Source organism: Phascolarctos cinereus, unplaced genomic scaffold, assembly GCF_003287225.1.
Source record: "Phascolarctos cinereus isolate Bilbo 61053 unplaced genomic scaffold, phaCin_HiC Scaffold_726;HRSCAF=1367, whole genome shotgun sequence".
NCBI classification, from domain to species: domain Eukaryota; kingdom Metazoa; phylum Chordata; class Mammalia; order Diprotodontia; family Phascolarctidae; genus Phascolarctos; species Phascolarctos cinereus.
Window position 1 is genome coordinate 370,558,753 of NW_027556098.1, and position 19,324 is coordinate 370,578,076.

Genomic DNA, 19,324 nt, shown 5'->3' on the forward strand with positions numbered 1-19,324 from the left:
TTCTCCACGATAATGTATTATTGGCTTATATTCCAAATGAGAAGAAAGAATGAAAAATAAAGGCATTTCATCCCTTTTTAGAAAAGCATGAAACTATTCTAATATCTTTAAGTAGGTTTTCCTGAAAGGACTATATTTGCTGGTAACCATTCCATTTCCATAATCTTCAAATAATACAAATTCTAGACCATCCCACCTTTTTCCTCTCACTTCAAGACCTAGGTTTGGCTTCATTATCTCTGAAAAAGCATTTTATAGCAATAGTTAAAGCTTAATAAAAATTTGAGAAAAAATATTTCCTGATGTTATCGAGTTTCCATCAAATTATGTTATACCTAACTTCTACAAAATAAAACCTCAAATACCTGACTACTCAGTTGAGAGTGTCGGGGTTATCTGGCTAAAAAGTAGCCAGTAAAAAATGCTAGACTTAGAATTAGGAAAAAAATGAATTTGAATCAGACTATCTCAGTGATCGTGGTAAGTCCCTCTACTTCTCTGTACCTCAGTTTCCTCATCTGTGAGATGAGGCTATTACTAAAGGGTAATACCTCCTCCACCTTGGCTTATTCTACTTCTTGTGAGGATCCAAAAGAGCTAATGAAGGTAAAGGGCTTTGAAAATTTAAAGCACTATAAAAACATCAGCTATGATTATTAAGTTAATTAAGAAGCCAAACAAGATGCTTCCAGACAATGAAAGTCAAACATATCAGTTATCTTCATTCTCCCTAACTCTTTCCCCATTTGTTACCTGTGTTTCTGCGCTGCTTAAAGAATGAAGGTCCAAAGATGGGTCTGTTTTAAGTTCAGGTTCAGGGGCAGCTATGGGGGCCTTTAAAAGGATCTCTTCATCAAGACAAGCTCCAAACTCTGTTTCTCTCTGACCTCCCTCTCTTTTATCCTTAGCTAATTCTATTTCTTTGCCTTCATCTTCGGAGACTTGAGACTTAGGCCTCTTGAGAAAAGAGGAGAACAGACGGGACAGGCCTCGGCTTTCTGATGTCCGCTCTTTGTTCTTACTCAAGTCCTCGTGTGAAGGGGTATCCCCATTGGAAGCCTTCTGCTTCTGTTCGTAATGATTAATCCCCTCGGCTGCCTTCTGCGATGATTCCTCCAGCTGAGCCTGTTGTGTTCCTGTTCTGGTGGTTCCTTCACCTTCTTCTTTCTGCTGTTGGTGTTGTGGATTCTCGGCCTCAGCCACTAAGCCCTTCTCTGTTGTCATGATGTACCTGTTAACACAAAGTGAAAAAAAAGGTATATTTAACAAAAAAGTTTTGAGTAAAATATGCTACCGTTGTTGTTACTACTGCTAATGGTCAAACCTCAAATAAAATCTAAGCACCCAGCCCCAATTCCTGAGTTTCTAGGTGTTTATGGTTCATGTTATATACCTATTATCAGCAAGGCACAGATGCTAAATACAAGATTTTGCTTTAAGTCATATAAACATCTCTTCATTGATACATCTTATATAAACTAGTATACCTCAAGCTGGTAAAGACACAGAGGGAGAGGGTCACTTGAAATCAGATCCAGATCATATAGCATTAGAGTTGAAAAAGACCCTAGTACAAGCCTCTCAAAAGGAGAAATTGAGTCCTGAGAGACTGAGTGGCATGCACAAAGCCAAAGAGTAGCTAATGGCAGAGCTGAGACTAGTACCCAGACCATCTGAACTACCAGACACTAGACTCTTTTCACTATCAGGTTATCCTCTAAGTTCCTCATTCATACATTCTAGGAAAGAACAACCATAGGAAGGGATAACACTTTCAGGAACTCAGTTTTCCCAAATTCACAGCCCCAAAGAAGCGGTATGCAGTTATATAGTTCCTATTCCTTCAATTATCACTTTGTACAAATTTCTTAGAATGAATAGAATGCCACAATAGCAAGAGAACCTACAGACTACATATCATTTAATACCAGATTTGCTAACACAATGATACAAATACAACTTTTGCAAGAGTTTAATTTCAGTTTCGGTGTAAAAATACCAAACTCTAGACACTTTCAAAAAGTGTCAAATTTTGAAATTTTTATCATGTAAAATCCTCTCTTTTCAACAATTTTATTTTTAGGATTTGATCTACATTAGATAAGAATAAAATCTGGAGGACAAATGTTGATACCCCTTCAGGAGAGACAATTTTTAAACTTCACACATAGCAAACTTGTGGCTTTCTAGTTTCTCGATTTAATTAGCCAGGTATCGGTCATAAGTACAGTGGAGAAGCAGAGGAAGGAGTACAGAGAAGAAAGAATTAGAAGAGGATGAAAAAGAAAAGAAAAAAGAAGTTGGGGGGTGAAGAAAGGAAAACCACAAAGTTTCTAGAAGTTGTCTCAGTTAAAGGCAGGCAGCCTTTAATCTAGATTATCTATTAGTGACCTTATCATTCCATCTGCTCAACTCCTTCTTTAAAAAAAATTCCAAGCACGAAAACTTAATAAAGTTGTTTAAGATGGCATAGTTTGTACTACTAGTTACTAAAGTTATCAAAATTCCTCTGCTGGGATGACTAATTAACCACCAGACAGCATGAAAGCATACTGGATAGAGAGCAGCAATATCTGGGTTCAAGTACTGCCTCTGACATCCATATTGGCTCTAGGACCCTGCCGAATCACTTAACTTCTCAGTACTTCAGGCAGTTGCCTAAGACAGGAGTTCTTAACTTGATTTTCTTTGCACCACGTCTCTTCCCACTCCAATCTATCTTTAACTCAACTGCCAAAGCAGCAGTTGAGTAGAGGATGGATTGAAAGCCTTTCCCAATCTGGCTTCTTCCTAGCTTTCCAGTCTTGTCACACTTTAGTCTCCCCCATGTATTCTCTCTACGATGTATTCCTTACACACACCCCTACTCGAGTTTGCACTGGTTATCTCTCCCATCGAGAATGTTCTCTCACGGCCTCCTCCTAGCATCCCCAGCTCCCCTCACAACTCAGCTCAAATCCCATCTTCTGCAGGAGGCCTTTCTTGATATCTTCTCTCCACTCCTATCTCAACTACCACCACCCAGTGGTTTTCTTCTGAGATCATCTTCCATTTCCATTACATTTATCTTGTATACACATTATTGTGTCTCCCTTATCAGAATGTGAGCTCCTTGGGAGCAGGGATCGTGTTTTTGTTTTTGCCCCCCACTTAATAGCATTTTATTTTTTTTCAATTACATGTAAAGATAGTTTTTCAACATTCAACTTTATAGGATTTTGAGTTCCAAATTTTTCTCCCTTCCTCCCTGCTCCCCTTCCCTCTCATCAAGACAGCAAGCAATCTGACATAGGTTATACATGTACAATCATAGTAAATATATTTCCACATTAGTCATGTTGTGAAAGGAGAATTGCAACAAAAGGGGAAAACCACGAGAAAGAAAAAAGAGAGAGAGAGAAAATAGTATGCTTCCATCTACATTCAGACTCTGCAGTTCTTTCTCTAGATGTGAATAGCATTTTCCATTCTAAGTCTTTTGGAATTGTCTTGGATCGGTCCATCATAGCTGATATACACAGTGTTGCTATTACTGTGTATTATGTTTTGGTTCTGCTCGCTTCACTCAGTAGCAGTTCATCTAAGTCCAGGTTTTTCTGAAATCCACTTACTCATCATTTCTTATAGCACAATAGTATTCCATTACAATCACATACCACAACTTGTTCAGACATTCTCCAACTGATGGGCATTTCCTCAATCTCCAATTCTTTGCCACCACAGAAAGAGCTGCTATAAATATTTTTGTACATGTGGGTCTTTTTCCAATTTTTATCATCTCTTTGGGAAACAGACCTAGTAGTGTATAGCTGGATCAAAGAGTATACATAGTCTTATAGCCCTTTGGTCATAGAGGAACTATGTTTTTACCTTTGTATTCCTAACACTTAGAATAGTTCTGGAACATATTAAATGCTTAATAAATGCCTGTTGATTGAGTAACTAGGAGTTACCTACACAGATGAAATCACAAGATCATTCCAAAAAAGAACCTTCAATGTCACTGAACATCATTACATGAGTAGTTGACAAACTGTTCCGTCAGATTTGACCACCTCTGTGTCTACAAGAACCAATAAGTTTAATGTGAAACTCATGTTGACAACTGTTCTTTATTACAAATTACCTAACATCTGGCATGTTGTTGATATTCTCAGTACATGTTAGTATAGTGGAAAAAATAACCACAAGAATCAGGACACCTGGAGTCTAGTGCTAGCTGTTTCTATATGACCGTGGGCAAGTTACTTCCATACTCTCTGACTCTCAGTTTTTCCACTGATACAATCAGAGTTGGAGTAGATAATCTCTAATGCTGCTTCTAACTCTGAAATACTATCAGTACACCAAATTTGTAATCTAATCAATGAAGAGAGAATATATAACAACCCCCACAACTTTTGCCTGCTTATCACCCCCATGGAAGACAAAAGAAATAACTATGTTTTTAGATTCTTGATTAAAGTTGATACATTGAAAGTAGGCAAAGGGCATAGTCTAGATGGTTTTATTCCTCCTCCTAAAAACAACGTTGTGCAAAATACTTGTGACAAGCAATAATTTTGATATGGTATTATTTTATGACAGCATCTGTTCTGTTTGTACCTTCTCCTAGCCCTAGGATGACTCAGAGTATCTGACCTTGCCCAGGTGAAATTGGATTAAGCTGGTTTCCCCACCTTTTGCTAGCTCCTGGCCAGATGAGTATTTGATTTTGTGCTACACATAGGGGTGTTATTGTTCTCTTTTGTTGTGTTTTCAGAGAATGAATAACACTCCAAAAAGCATGCAAAGACTGTAGAACTTCACGAGCGCAGTCCAATAATGGCTGGGGATCTTGCAGCGGCTGTTGATGTGGAAGAGTCAAGAATTTCAAGCATTATTCAAGCCCACAGGGAAACAGAATCAGTAATGTAGATATAAGAAGCGATTGACTACTAACTGTGAAACAGCCCAACTAAATGCTGAAAAAAACAAGCAAAGGGAATTGACAGCTGGCTGTTGACTGAGTAATTGATTCCTTAACAGTGCTACATAGGAATCTCGAAGTTAGAATAACAGTAAGATCATTGTTTTTTGCCTTTTGTTCTCATGAAAGACTAGAGTACTGAATCAACCAACCAACAAGCATTTACTAAGCACCTACTCTGTCCCAGAGTGGGAAGTTAGGACCAGGCAATTTTCACTTTTTTAAATTCAAAGCTATTCCAAAACTACTGTCTGAGAAAGTCCAAGGAAGCTCATAAGAGCTAGGCATGTTTTCATCAGGCTATAAAACTTGTACTCAGAAGAAGGTTGTGAGTCATATTCTTAGTGGAACTAAAAGACTTGTTCCTTTTGAGAAAATGATGAACTGACAAATATATTGGGGAATTGTTTCAGAATTATAAGAAATTCTGAAATAGAGATAGGCTTTTGCAACACAAACATGCAATATGCTGCAAGTCATAAAGGCTTAAAAATTTTATCTAAGAAATGGAGATAAATGTTCTTCAATGCTGTGAAAAGCCTATGGGCTATCAAGGTTAGACACTGGAAAACAGATTATCACAGGCATACATAGTGCCCAACGTGACAAAAGTGTTGTTTTGTCAAGATCTTGCAAATGCAATGTCAAATCCTGAAAACAAGTGGCCCAAAGGAGGATATATTGCATATGAGAGGCTTTTTTTTAATGTGAAGAGTTGTAAGACTATTATATAGCTTGATCAATTTAATTATTTTATTTTTAATTTGCATACACAACTGTAGCAAAGCATAAAGTATAATATTAGGAGATCTGAGTTCTTTTTTTTTTTTATTAAATTAATTTATTTATTTTTAGTTTTCAATATTCACTTCCACAAGATTTTGAGTTCCAAATTTTCTCCCCATCTTGTCCTTCCCCCCATCCCAAGATGGCATGCATTCTGAGTACCCCTTCTCTTAATCTGCCCTCCCTTCTAAGGAGATCTGAGTTCTAAGCACAACTTTAAACCTGACTTAGCTGTATGACCAAACAATTCAATCTATGTCTCAGGGCCCTGGTTTCCTCATTCCTGTTTTATAACAGGGACAATCATTTTCATAGGGCTGTTGTGGGTGAAACACTTCGTAAACTTTAAGAGTCTGTAGAAACCTGACCCAATTAAGAGATGGCACAAAATCTTGGAAAACCACAAAATATTCTAGAACTGGAACACACACACACAAATCTGATTTTAGAAATCCAATTTACTTTTTCCTTCCTAAACAAAATTTGACAAAGGAACATTCCAAGCAATTGTTTAACACTGGATTTCAAAACATCAAATCTTGATCTCTGCTCTGACCACAAATAGCCAAAGCTATCTCAACACAGATGACTCCTTAGATAATAGATTTCAACAGGATCTTCCATGGATAACTAACACATTACAGAAGCTGAAAAAAATCAACAAATAGAAAACCATTCAATCCTCATTCTTAGGAGGTTTCCTAATCATACTTTCATAAGAGCAGAACATAAATGCACAGTAAGTCGATCTATTCAGTTTATAAGACTTTTCTGATCTAAAAATAGAAAACCTCTTCTAAGCATAGTCTGTAATATGCTTTCATATAGAAGGAAGCATATTACAGACTATGCTTAGAAGTTTACTATATGATAATTCATATAGAAGGAATTATCATTGGTAACAATTCTAAAACAAAATGTGTTTTGCTTTTCCACTGCTAAAATATCCATGTGTAAGAGTCACAACCTACACATTATCACATGCTAGAAAATGACCATGCCTATTAAAAAAGCAATCTTCACAGAAAGATTTTTTTCCCAGCCACATAAGCACACATTAGCAACAACAGCATTTATAAAAATAACTTCAAAAATGAAAAATAAGGATATTGAATAGAGCAAATTAACCAGACTAAATGTATATCCAATTACCTCTTGGTCAGGAGTTGGTCAGGAAAAATAAATTTAAATACAACAACTCCATCTCCACTCACAAGATCATAGACAAAAAACCTAACTTAAAGGGGAACTTCAAGGTCAACTAAGTGCAAACTCTTCTCTCTGCTGATGAAGAAACAAAGATCCAGAAAGTTTAAGTGATTTGCCAAAGATCAGTTACAAGTTTATAGGTAGTAATAACAGAAATAAAAATCAAATCTAGTTCCTTTCTAGACTCAGTGTTCTTTCTGCTATGTAAAACTTCCACTATTTATTCACAATGACTTTATCATGACAAGTCTGTCTTAAAATAACCAAGTAAATTTGTCATTTCCGAAGCTGAAACCACAGCCTTGACATTCCAAATTGACAGGGTAAATTATCTACAGGAAAGGATGTGGTTCTAGAAAACAATCTGGAACTCTACCTAAAAAGTGACCAAACTGCAAATGCCCTTTCACCTAGCAGCATCTATACTAGGCATATATGCCAAAGAGGTCAAGGACTAAGAGAAACAATGCAATTATGCAAATAGATTTTATTAGCATTTTGGTGGTAGCAAAGAACTGGAAACAAAGTGATCAGCTAAACAAATTGCGACATATGAATATGACCTAATGTTATTGTGCTATAAGAAATGACAACTATGAAGAAATCAGAAAAAAACATGGAAGACCTACAAGAACGGACGCAGAAAAAAAAATAAACAACCAGGAGAATTTTTTTAGGATGCCTAAAATAATGTAAAGGAAGAAACTTTGAAAGACCTCAGAATTCTCATTAATGCAGTAACCAAATCATAACTCCAAAAGACTCAGTCAATAAATAATCATTAAGTGCCCACTATTTGACAGACAATGTGCTAAGCACTGGGAATACACAGAAAGGTAAAAGACTCTGCTCTCAAGGAGTTCACAGTCTAATACAGGAAACAACATACAAACAATTGTGTACAAATAAGATATATACAAGGCAAATTAAAAATAATAAACAGAAGAAAGACTCTAGCATTAAGGGGAGGAGCAGCTAACACTGCTTCTAAAAGACGGAATTTTAGCTGTGACTTGAAGGAAGCCAGGGAAGCCACGAGGTGAAGACCAGGAGAGAGAGAATTCCAAACATAAAGGACAGTGAGGGAAAATGATCAGAATTGGGGGAGACTGGAGTGTCTTGTTTGAAGAAGACTGAGGAGGCCAGAGTCAGTAGATCACGGGATACGTAGAAGGAAGTAAAGTGTAAGAAAAAATGCAAAGGTATGATGAGGAGGCCAGGTTAAGAAAGAGCTTAAATGGTAAACAGAAGATTTTATATTTAATCCTGAAGTACTAGGGAGCCACTGGAGTTGATTAAGTAAGGAAGTGACATAGTCTGAGTGGAGGATGGACTGTAGCAGGGAGAGACTGGAGGCAGGGAAACAGCCATCAGTTTACTGCAATAGTCCAAGCATGCCTCTTGGAATATATATGTGTGTGTGTGTGTGTGTGTGTGTGTGTGTGTGTGTGTGTGTGTGTGTGTGTGTGTGTGTGTGTAACATATAATAATAAGATACATGTAACATACAGATAGATGCAATTGATGTGTTGATTTGTTTTGCTCACCTATCTGCAACAAGAAGGTAGGGAGGTGAAAGAATGAGTTAGTGAGAAGTGACAGAGATGAAAAAAAGTGAAGAACAGCAATATAAAAATACACGGAAAAACAAAAGGTTCAGGAGGGAACACAAATAGGACAGTTTTGTTACTACCTTGTTAAAGCTAACATATTCTTCTGAAAACAAGTTATATACAACATAAGTTCACAGTTTAATACACAATCCGTTTTTATCTTCTATATTGGAATGTTTGTGATTGCTGTTTATGATAAAAAAAATCAAACAGCATAAACAGGCTAAATTCTCTACAAATAGAGCTTTCCTATATAAAATGATAATATGGTGGGTTTCGTTTTGTTTTGTTTTCTGGATGCACAATATAGCAAGGTATCATTTTACATGTTAGTCTTTGAGGGTTTTTTTTAAACTTCAGTTCTTTATCCCTGAAAGAAGAACCTGCATTAAATGAATTCATGCTCCACCTCATTCCCAATTCTCTAAACCCTAGAATTATATTCAATGCGGTAATAAACACACATCTGTTTCTAACAGTGAGAGCTTGGTGACATCAGTCAAATGAGTTTTGTAAAGCCAAGGGTTGAGCAGAGAAGGATATTTTATTTCTTTCATCTCCCTCCAGAACCTAGCATAGTAGGATATTCAATTAATGCTTGCTATTTAGCATGTTATAGTTTCCCAAACAGCATTATTGGCACCACTAAAGACTATTCCCCTAAAATCTGCAAATTCTGGAACTGCTGTACTTAATTATTTAGCTTTCAACTGTCCTCAAATTATCATAGCTTACTGAATATTCATTTATTCAATACATAATTTATCGAGCAACTATTCTATGCTAGCACCTGTGAAGAATACAAAGAGTAGAAAACAGTCCCCCCTTTCAAGGAGTTTCCAATCTACTCGTAAAAAAAATAATAATAATAAGACATGTACACAAATAACTATGATAAAAGCACTATGAGATGAATGCCATGAATGATTACAAACTAAGCTGGTAAAACAGTGCCAAGAGAGGAAGTGATTTGGACTTGGAATCAGAAAGACCTGGGTTCAAAACGCAACTCTGACATTTAGATGTGTGATAGTGAGTAGGTTGAAACCCCCCTAGGCTTTTCTTCTTTTGAGCAAATGGGGAAAATAATCTCTCAAGTACCTACTTCACTGGGTTGTTTTCAGGATCAAATGAAAGGAAGTACATGAATTGTTTTAAGAATCTTAAAATGCTATACAAATGTCAGACATGATAGGGAAAAAGTGATCAAAGAGATGGTAAAAGACAGGCAGGATTGCCAAAGGAGGAAATAGGGTAAGAAAGACAAGAAACATAAAATTTCAGAACTAAGAGAGTCTATGGAGAATAGCTAGTAGTCTAACCTTTTTCTTTTTATAGATGAGGAAACTCAAAATTTATAGAATTCAGTCTTAACCAAGATCCAGCAGACAGTTAATGGCCAAGCTCCTCTCTGAAGCATTTTCCATTATACCATAATAACAACTCCCCAAGGAAAAAGAAAATTCTTGTCTCAAGAAATGGCAGATGGGGTGGGAGAGCTTGGGAGGTGGGGGTAGCAGAGAGGAATCCTATATGGGAGTAGGAAGAGGAAAAGACTAGACTATAACACCCTTTGCTATATGCAAGAGGAATTCCATTCAAAGTGGAAGACAGGTATAAATACACTCTCAAACTGAAGAAATTTTATATAATTAGAGACCAACCAAAACAGATTTTCTATATTTTTCCCATCAGTTCCAAACTCCTATATACATTACTTCAAATTCCATCAATGGCAGCACTAAAAACAAGTTTTTAACACACCAGGCAACCAACTTTAGGGTTCGCAAATAGACACTGGTTAGTCAGTAAACATTAATTAGGCACCTACTATGTGCCAGGCACTGTGTTAAGTGCTGGGAATACAAAGAGAGGCAAAAAGTAGTCCCTGCCCCCAAGAAGTTCACACTGACAGCCCTAAAGTCTAGGGCTAACCTTGGGCAGAGAAACCAGAGAATCTTTGCTGTCTAGAACAGCAGTTCATGTTAAAAAAAAAAAGATACAAAAAAAAGCTTCTACTGACTTCACAAGGCAAGGGAAGTATACAGCTACTTTAAGCAACATTACTTTTAAGCATAATGTACAGATGATGGTTACAAAATCTCACTGTACTCTATGCTAGTCAAATATATAAATTGTTGTCTCATAGGACAGAAATGGAGTAAATGAGCAAAAATCATATGGAGAAAGATTTTGCCTCGACATAAAAATTTTTTAACAATCCTATGATCTTCAATGTAGAGCTAGAAGAGAGATCACTTGACAGATGAAGGCATTGGCCCAGGTCACAGTTTCCAGCACTACTGGAATTCTGTTTCAGGCCCTCTGGCTCTAATCAGGACTATCCTACAATGAATGGAAAGCACTGCCTCATGGTGAGGTACAGTGGAAAGAGTGCTGGTTCTAAAGTCAAAAGACCTGGTTTCACAACTACCACTGCAGCCTATTACCTGGGTGGCCTTGGGCCTCAGTCTCTCAACCTACAAAATGGAGATGCTAAATTAGATCTCTGAAGTTCCTTTCAGCTCTAGATCTGTGACCCTAAGATCCTACTCATGTTACCTTTGGCAAGTCATTTCATTTTTTGGGGCTTCAGGATTAGATGAATTCTAAGGTCCCTTCTGGCTCTAAATATACAACCCTATTATTCTATGTAGATAACAATGGCTAGATGGCAGCCTGTTATGGAAACTGCCAGGAAGAAGTCATGTTAAGTAGGAAAGTGGACTAGGTGGATGATCTCAAAGTTTCCATCCACATTCTATGAGTTTATGAAAAAATTAGGGGAAGAAAGAAAAAGGGGAACATAGGAAATGTGAGGTAAATAGAATATGAAAGAAGGCTAACCTGTATAGCCAAAGGTTAGATTTAAGTTTGAATGAAATAACAACTTTTATATGGCACCTTAAGGTTTGCAAAGCACCTTACAAATATCTCATTTGAGCCTCACAACAACCCTGGGAGGAGGTGCTATTATTATTCCCATTTTATAGACGGAGAAACTGAGGCACAGAGAGGTTAAATGGCTTCAGGGTCACATAGCTAGCAAATGTCTTAAGACTCAAGTCTTCCTAACTCCAAATCTAGCACTGTCCATTACACCACCTAGCTGTCTGAACAAAAACAGGAAGAAGGAATTAAGGAAAAAAGGCCATCTTGCACTTCTACTAAAAAGTAGAATCTTTAATAGAAACACATCAACACAATTCCCCAAAAATCAACTTTCTGTAACTACAGAAGAGGTCAGATAATTAGCACTTCTACAAAAGCAACCAACTGATTTTTTACTTTCAGGTAAAGATTCCAAATAAATATATAACACTGAGATTCTTCATGTCTCCAACAAATCTGTTTGGATACTATAACTTCCTAAAAGGCTACACTTTTTTCTGACTATCTGACTATCATAACTACAGTTATGACTATATTTGTCATATTGATGTGGATTTGGAATATGTAATTTACACACAAAATATGCTGTTTTCAACAAGTTGTTTCTATGGTGACCACAAAGCTTGAATCAATGTCATATAGTATGACAACTTTAAACACAAATTTTTCCTCATCTTCCTTCTAAAAACACTTCCCTAGTAGAAGCAAAACCCTTCAAATAGTAGTCAACAGGCATTTATTAAACACTTACTATGTACCAGGCACTGAGCTAAGCACTGGGGAAGCTAAGAAAGGTACAAACATTCTGTGCCCTCAAAAAGCACATATTCTAAGTGGGGTGACAACATGTAACTAAGTAGGTACATACAAGACATATACAGTATAAATAGAAGGTAATCTGGAAGAGGAAGGTACTAGCAGCTGAAGGGAGTAGGACAGGCTTCTTGAAAAAGGTAGCATACAAACTGAATCCTGAAGGAAGGGAAGGAAATTAAGAAAGAGAAGTGACAGAACAAAGTATCCCAGGCATGAGGACAAGTGCACAGGCACTGAGTTTGCAGTGTCACATCTGATGAATTGCAAGTAGGCCAGTATAACTAGATCTCATTGTTATGGTTTGTCCTTCACTCTTTTTTTTTTTGGGGGGGGGTCCTTCATTCTTGAAGAGGACTATGACATCAGGAAGATGATGCCGTGACTTGTAAGGGAGTTGGGTTTAAGTGAGGGAGGGCTGTGCACCCGTCTCACCTTCTCCTCTGGAGCCATCTGGGTCCAGGGGCCAGATGTAGATCAGGATGACTGGAGATGGCCCCAACTAGATCATAGAGTACATGGAAAAGAATAAAGTGTAAGAAGGCAGGAAAGGCGGAAAGGGGCCAGGTTATGAAGATGCATCAAATATCAAAGGATTTTCTATCTGGTCCTGGGAGTATAGAGAACCACTGGAGCTAACTCTACGAGGGGGTGATATGGCCAGATCAATGCTTTAGGAAAATCACCTTGGTAGCTAAGTGGAGGGTGGACTGAAGGAGAGGGAAAGATCTGAGGCATGGAAACCAGGTAGAAGCTATTGCAACAGTTCAGGACAAGATGATGAGGATCTCAACTAGTATCATGGCTGTGTGAGTGGAGAGAAGAGAAAGTATATGAAAGATGTGAAAAGAGAAACAAGATTTGACAATAGATTGGATATGTGACATGAACAAGAACAAGGAGTCAAAGATGAAACCAAGGCTGTGATGCTGGTTAACTAGAAGAGGATGGTGGTTTTGTTAACAGTAATAGAGAGGGGAGAGTTTCATTAGAAAAATGTTGAGGACATGTTGAGTTTGAGATGCCTATGGTACAACATTCAGTTCAAGATGTCCAATAGCCAGATGGAGATGGGAAAATGGAGCTCCAGAAAGAGCTGGGGCTGGATTTATAAACCTGGGAATCATCTACAAAGAAATCATTTAACATTTATCAGAACTCATAACATGATTACCTAAGAGAATATTAAGATGAAAGAGCCTAGCAGGACAACTGTAGTTACAAGGCAAGACATGAAGAAACCACAAAGCAGACAGTGAAGTAGCAATTAAGACAGGGAGGAGGAGAACCAAGAGTGAGGAATGTCATAAAAAAAAAAAGAAAGGAAGGATTATCCAGGAGGTGAGGTGCTCAACAAATACTGCAGGGAAATCACTGAGGACAGGGACTGAGAAAAACCATTACACTTGGCCATTAAGAGATTATTGGCTAACTGGAGTTGCAGTTTCAATTGAATAAGGAAATCAAAAGCCAGACAAAAAATAACTTAGAAGAGAGTAAGAGAAGAGGTAGTGAAGGTACCTATTGTAGATAGTTTCTCAAGAAGTTTAGCCACTGAGGCAGCTAGGTGGTGCAGTGGATAGAGCTCCAGCCTTGGAGTCAGGAGGACCTGAGTTCAAATCTGGCCTCAGACACTTGACACTTACTAGCTGTGTGACCCTGGGCAAGTCACTTAACCCCAACTGCCTAACTGAAAAAAAGTTTGCCCACTAAGCAGAAAAGAGATACAGGACAATAGCTAAAATGCATGGTAGAATCAGTTGAAAGGTTTTTAAATACAAACAAGATGTGGACATGTTTGTAGGTAGCAGAAAAAGAGGCAGTAGATAGGGAGAGATGGAAGATAAGATACTATACTGTTAGAATTAAAACTCACGTTTAAAAGGAGTCTAGGGTGTACAAAGAATGCCAGCTAAGTTTTCACAACAAAACACTGTGATAATTCATTTACATGGCATTGCTGGAGAGTTAAATGTTCCTCATAAGTGGAGCTACTGAGTTCTCCATCACTAGAACAGAGGTTCTTAACCTGTGATCAGTGAACTTTTAAAAAAATATATATATTGTGATAAATGTTTGAGAAGATGTGGGAAAATTGGAACACTAATGCATTGTTGGAGTTATGAATTGATCCAAGCCCATCAATTGGGGAATGGCTGAACAAGTTGTGGTATACAAATGTAATGGAATACTATTGTGCTATAAGAAATGATGAGCAAGTAGACTCTGGAAAAACCTGGAAAGACTTGTATGAACTGATGCAGAGTAAAATGAGCAGAACCAGGAGAACACTGCACACAATAACAGCTATGTTGTATGATGACTAACTTTGATAGACTTAGCCCTTCTCAGAAATGCAAGGACCTCCAAAAGCCTCGTGATGGAAATGCTATCCACATCCAGAGAAAGAACTATGAAGTTTGAATGCAGATCGAAGTATACTATTTGCTCTTTTTTTCCTTCTGTTTCATTTTGTTTCTTCTTTCTTGTGGTTCCTCCCATTGGTTCCGATTCTTCCTTTCAACATGACTAACGTGAAAATATGTTTAATAGAAATGTATATGTATAGTCTATATCAGATTGTGTGCCGTCTTGAGGAGGGAGGTGGAGAGAGAGGGAGAAAAATTTAAAACTCAAAAGTGTATGGAAGTGATTGTTGAAAACTAAAAACATATATATAGAGAGATAGATAGATATAGATAGATAGATAGATAGATAGATAGATAGATAGATAGACAGACAGATAGATAGATAGATAGATAACTATATTTCAATATAATTGGTTTCCTTGGTAATTCTGTGTATTTTATGTTACGTATTTCAAAACATACTGAGGATGTCCATAGGCTTCACCAGACTGCCAAAGTGGTCTAAAACACAAAAAAGAGATCAAGAACTCCTGCACTACAGATATTCCAAAAGAGGTTGGATTACCGTTGGTGTTATAGTAGAATTCCCAGTCAGCTAGAAGTTGGACCAAATGACCACTGAGGTCCCTTCTAGCTGTCAGATTAAATGATTCCATAAGTGGTTTTTGCAGATAACTAAAATCCACTCCTTTAATAGAATTTTTTTTTAATTTTAATTATGACACCGGGGAATGGGGAAAGAAATAAACATACAGCACCTACTATATATCAAGCACTATGCTAAGTGCTTTACAAATATTACGTCATTTTATCATAGAAGTCCTTTTTTTAACAGACATTTTTCTAAAATGTCATCTCCCTCTTTGATCACTTAGGAACAGTTATTCAATTCAATAAACATTTACAAAGTACCTATTATGTATTAAGCATTTATGAAAAACCTGTCATGTATATGGCATTGTTTTAGTACTGTAAGGAAACTAAGACAAAAACAAAAATAGTCCCCGAGGCCTTCAGAGATATTTTATATTTTACTTATATTAACTTACATTTTACTGTGTGGTAGGGGGGATAGAGAAAGGAGAGACTGGGGCAGGGATGAGCAGTGAGCACAACAGGCATACAAGTAAACATCAGATAATTTGAGGAAGGAAAGATCAGTAACAAGACAGACCAGAGAGGGTTTCAGAAAGAGATGGCATTTAAGCTCAGTATTGAACAAAGAAAATAAGGGTCTCAGACACAGGTAACCATTTTAAATAATAGATAAAGGTAGGACATAAAAAGTTGAGTTCAGGAATTAACTAGTTTTGCTAGAACTGAGTGCACAAAGGAAAATAATATGAAATAAAGCTGGAAAAGTAGGTCTAAGCCAGATAGACATTAAAGTTCTCCACTAAAGTCCTTCTCCATTATAATAGAGATTAACCCAATGTTCTTGAATATCATGCCAGCCAAACATAAAGTCTGGCAGGTCCCACCAAGCTAGAAAACCTCAGAGTGTGACTCAGCAAGGTACTATGTATATCAGTCATGAGAACTGGACTAACTAAGTACAAAGAAACCCATAGCCAGAAGGCTGGTAACAAAATGAGGAAATTTTAGCCACAACAGGTTATAAGACTATATACTAAAGGAAGGAGAGGTTGTAATATGCACTTGTAGTGAAAAAAAAATCACTCCTATGAAATATAAAAACCTTTCTATTGAAGAAAAATATCTAGGGAAATACTACACAATCTTTCTCTTTTTTAAGTAGGGCTCTCTAACCATGTCAAAAAGTTAAGGTATCCACTATTCTGAATCATGTACATCTGAAAATCCAACAGAATCTGATTGAGACCAGGTGTACAACTTCCATCTTCCTCCTTCACAGAAGGAAATCAGTCTTTAACCCAGCTTTATTGTATTCATATATCAAACAGAAAAATTATCTAGTCAACAGACTCTTCTGAGAGATATGATGATACTGACTCAACTTGAACTAAAAGTACAACAGAAAGGAATCACAACATAGAAAGTGCCTAATGATATTATCAATACTTCAAGGCCAGCATAAATTAAACCTGATGTTTTCTGTCTATAAAGGGGGCTTAGTTAAAACTCTGTGAGATATCATCTTACATCTTCGTCATTCTCATTTCATTATTATAAAGTCCAGTAGAGTTATTGGACCACCTTCCAGCTACCTGATCAACAGGGGGTTAAAGTGGCTACTTTAATTTCCTTTCAGTCATGTTCACTATCAGAACATAGGACTACAGAGTTAGAAGATACTTTAAAGTAGGGTTTCTTAATCTGAGGCCTGGTTTTTGTTAACATGTTAATAACTTTCAATATAATTGGTTTCCTTTGTAATCTTCTGTATTTTGTTATTCATTTTAAAACATTATTCGGTGAAGGGGTCCAATCTCTACTAGATTGTCGAAGGAAGTCTGTTGTGTCTACAGCATGAGAAAGGTAAGAACCCCTGCCAAGTTCATCTGGTCCAGCCTCCTCATTCTATAGGAGAGGAAAGTGATGCCCACAGAGAGAAAGTGAAGTACCTTAACACCCAAGGTCACAGAAAGAGTCAAATAGCTTGCGGCCAAGCTTGGATTGGAACTGGAGCTCCTGGTTCCTAGTCTAATGATATTTCTACTTTATTACAAAGCCTCTTCCTTAAATCATTAGGTACCCACAACTTGAACTCCCTTGAGATAGAGAGGTTAAAGTGATAAGAAAGGTGAGGGAGAAAGGCAATGAAGAATGAATGAATGAATGAAAGAAAAACATATTTATTAAGAGTTTACTATGTGTCAAACACATAGTAAAGGGTAACTGGTAAAAATACAAAAGCAAAGACAATTCCAGGCCCCTAGGAGCTTAACTTTTTTTTTATTTCGAGGCAATGGGGTGAATTGGCTTGCCCAGGGTCACACAGCTAGTATCTGGTATCAAGTGTCTGAAGACAGATTTGAACTCAGGTCTTCCTGAATCCAGGGCTGGTGCTCTATCCTATCTAGCCCTCTAGGAGCTTAACTTCTAATGAGACAAACAAAACAAACAATGGCCCACAAGTAGGGCCACTGGTAAGTAGGACCAATAATAGAGTTGATTTTTTCATGGTTCATGGTTCCAGAAAGGGGCATGCAGTAGAGTAGAAAGTACCTAGACAGCCTACAGTGTGAAGTGTGGCCAGGAATTTCCTGAAACAGCTTCTAGGAGAAACAGTCACTAATCAGAACAGCAAAACCCTAGAGTGAAAGTTCCTCCAGGACATGGTCTAGGGAAGAGAGGGGAACAAAGAGAGAGAAGGGGAATAAAGGAAGGTTGTAGAGGAAGTAATAGTGTAGGTAGGGACACACCTGGCACACTTCACATAACTAGAAATATTGGCTTTCGTCACATTCTAGCTGTGGCCACCAAAAGTCAAAGGTGAGGTTTAAAATGGACACATGCTCAGTTTTTTGTAATAACAGGCAGGACATGGTGTCCAGTTTAAAACCTTAAAAAGTCACCAGTTGGGGGCAGCTAGGTGGTGCAGTGGATAGAGCATCGGCCCTGAAGTCAGGAGGACCTGAGTTCAAATCCGGCCTCAGACCAAACACTTGACACTCACTAGCTGTGTAACCCTGGGCAAGTCACTTAACCCCAAATGACTAAAAAAAAAAAAAGTCACCAATTAATCCTGACTCTCCTATTTCTTGCTCAGATCAACTGATCTAGATCTATCTGGGAGACACCACTGACATGGACATCTTTACACTAGAATTATAATTAGATCCTCTGAGCCAATTAAGTCTTTCCATACTTAGTACTTTCCCTAATCCCTGATAGCTATATGGCAAAACAGACAGAGTGCTGGGCTCAGAGTCAGAAGACTTGAATTCAAATTCTGTCTCAGGCACTTACTAGCTGTATCACCCTAAGCAAGTCACTTAAACTCTCCATGCCTCAGTTTCCTCATATGTAAAGTGGTGATAATAATAGCACCTACTTCAAAATGTTGTTAATGGGCATCAAATGAGTTAGCTTATGTAAAGTGTTCTGCAAACATTAAAGTACCATATAAATACTAGCTATTATCATAATTACTATTAACAAATCCCCACATTTGGTCCTCCTCAATCCCTTTGATTTACTATAGTCATCTGCCAAGGTAATAATCCTTTTTCCTTCTCCTACCACTTCTCGAATTGCTATCTCTAGCCAACTCTTTCCTATCTCCTTCCACTGAAAGTTCCACTATACTGTTAAATTCCCTTTCAACCTAGACTCATCCTTTCATACTTTTTCTAACAACTGGAACCCAAGAAAACCAGGTTTTCTCTAGAAAACACATCATTTCTTGCCACACTCTCCAATCCTGGACACTCCTTTTCTGATGCTCCTTAATTGGTTAAGAAGAATAATCAGCATATTTCTTGCTCTGCACTATGAGACACTCTCTCTGGCACTATTAATCTAGAGCCTCTCCTCCACTGATTAATTCCATTAATTCCAATGGAGGACTGATTCCTCCACTGATTAATGTACTGAATTGTCGCTGTCACCTACAGACCTCCAGGTCATTCTCTTTCTTTTCTCAATGAGTTCAGTACTTAGGCCACAATTTTTCTCTCCATTCCAGTCTGGCCCTTATCCTTGATAACTCTGGCATTTGTTTTGATGCCACCTTCTAATACAATGAC

General features: G+C 37.5%; 1 protein-coding gene across 15 annotated transcripts in view; it reads right to left on the reverse strand.

Moving 5' to 3' along the window:
• The window catches only part of EPB41 (erythrocyte membrane protein band 4.1), a 184,065-nt gene that overhangs the window by 109,859 nt on the left and 54,882 nt on the right, over positions 1-19,324 (reverse strand). For all 15 annotated transcript variants that reach the window (XM_020983325.2, XM_020983330.2, XM_078145526.1 and 12 more), the window contains exon 2: positions 754-1,231. In XM_020983325.2, the coding sequence (XP_020838984.1) occupies positions 754-1,224 (471 nt within the window). In that variant the 5' untranslated portion in view covers positions 1,225-1,231. The remainder of the gene's footprint in view (positions 1-753; positions 1,232-19,324) is intronic.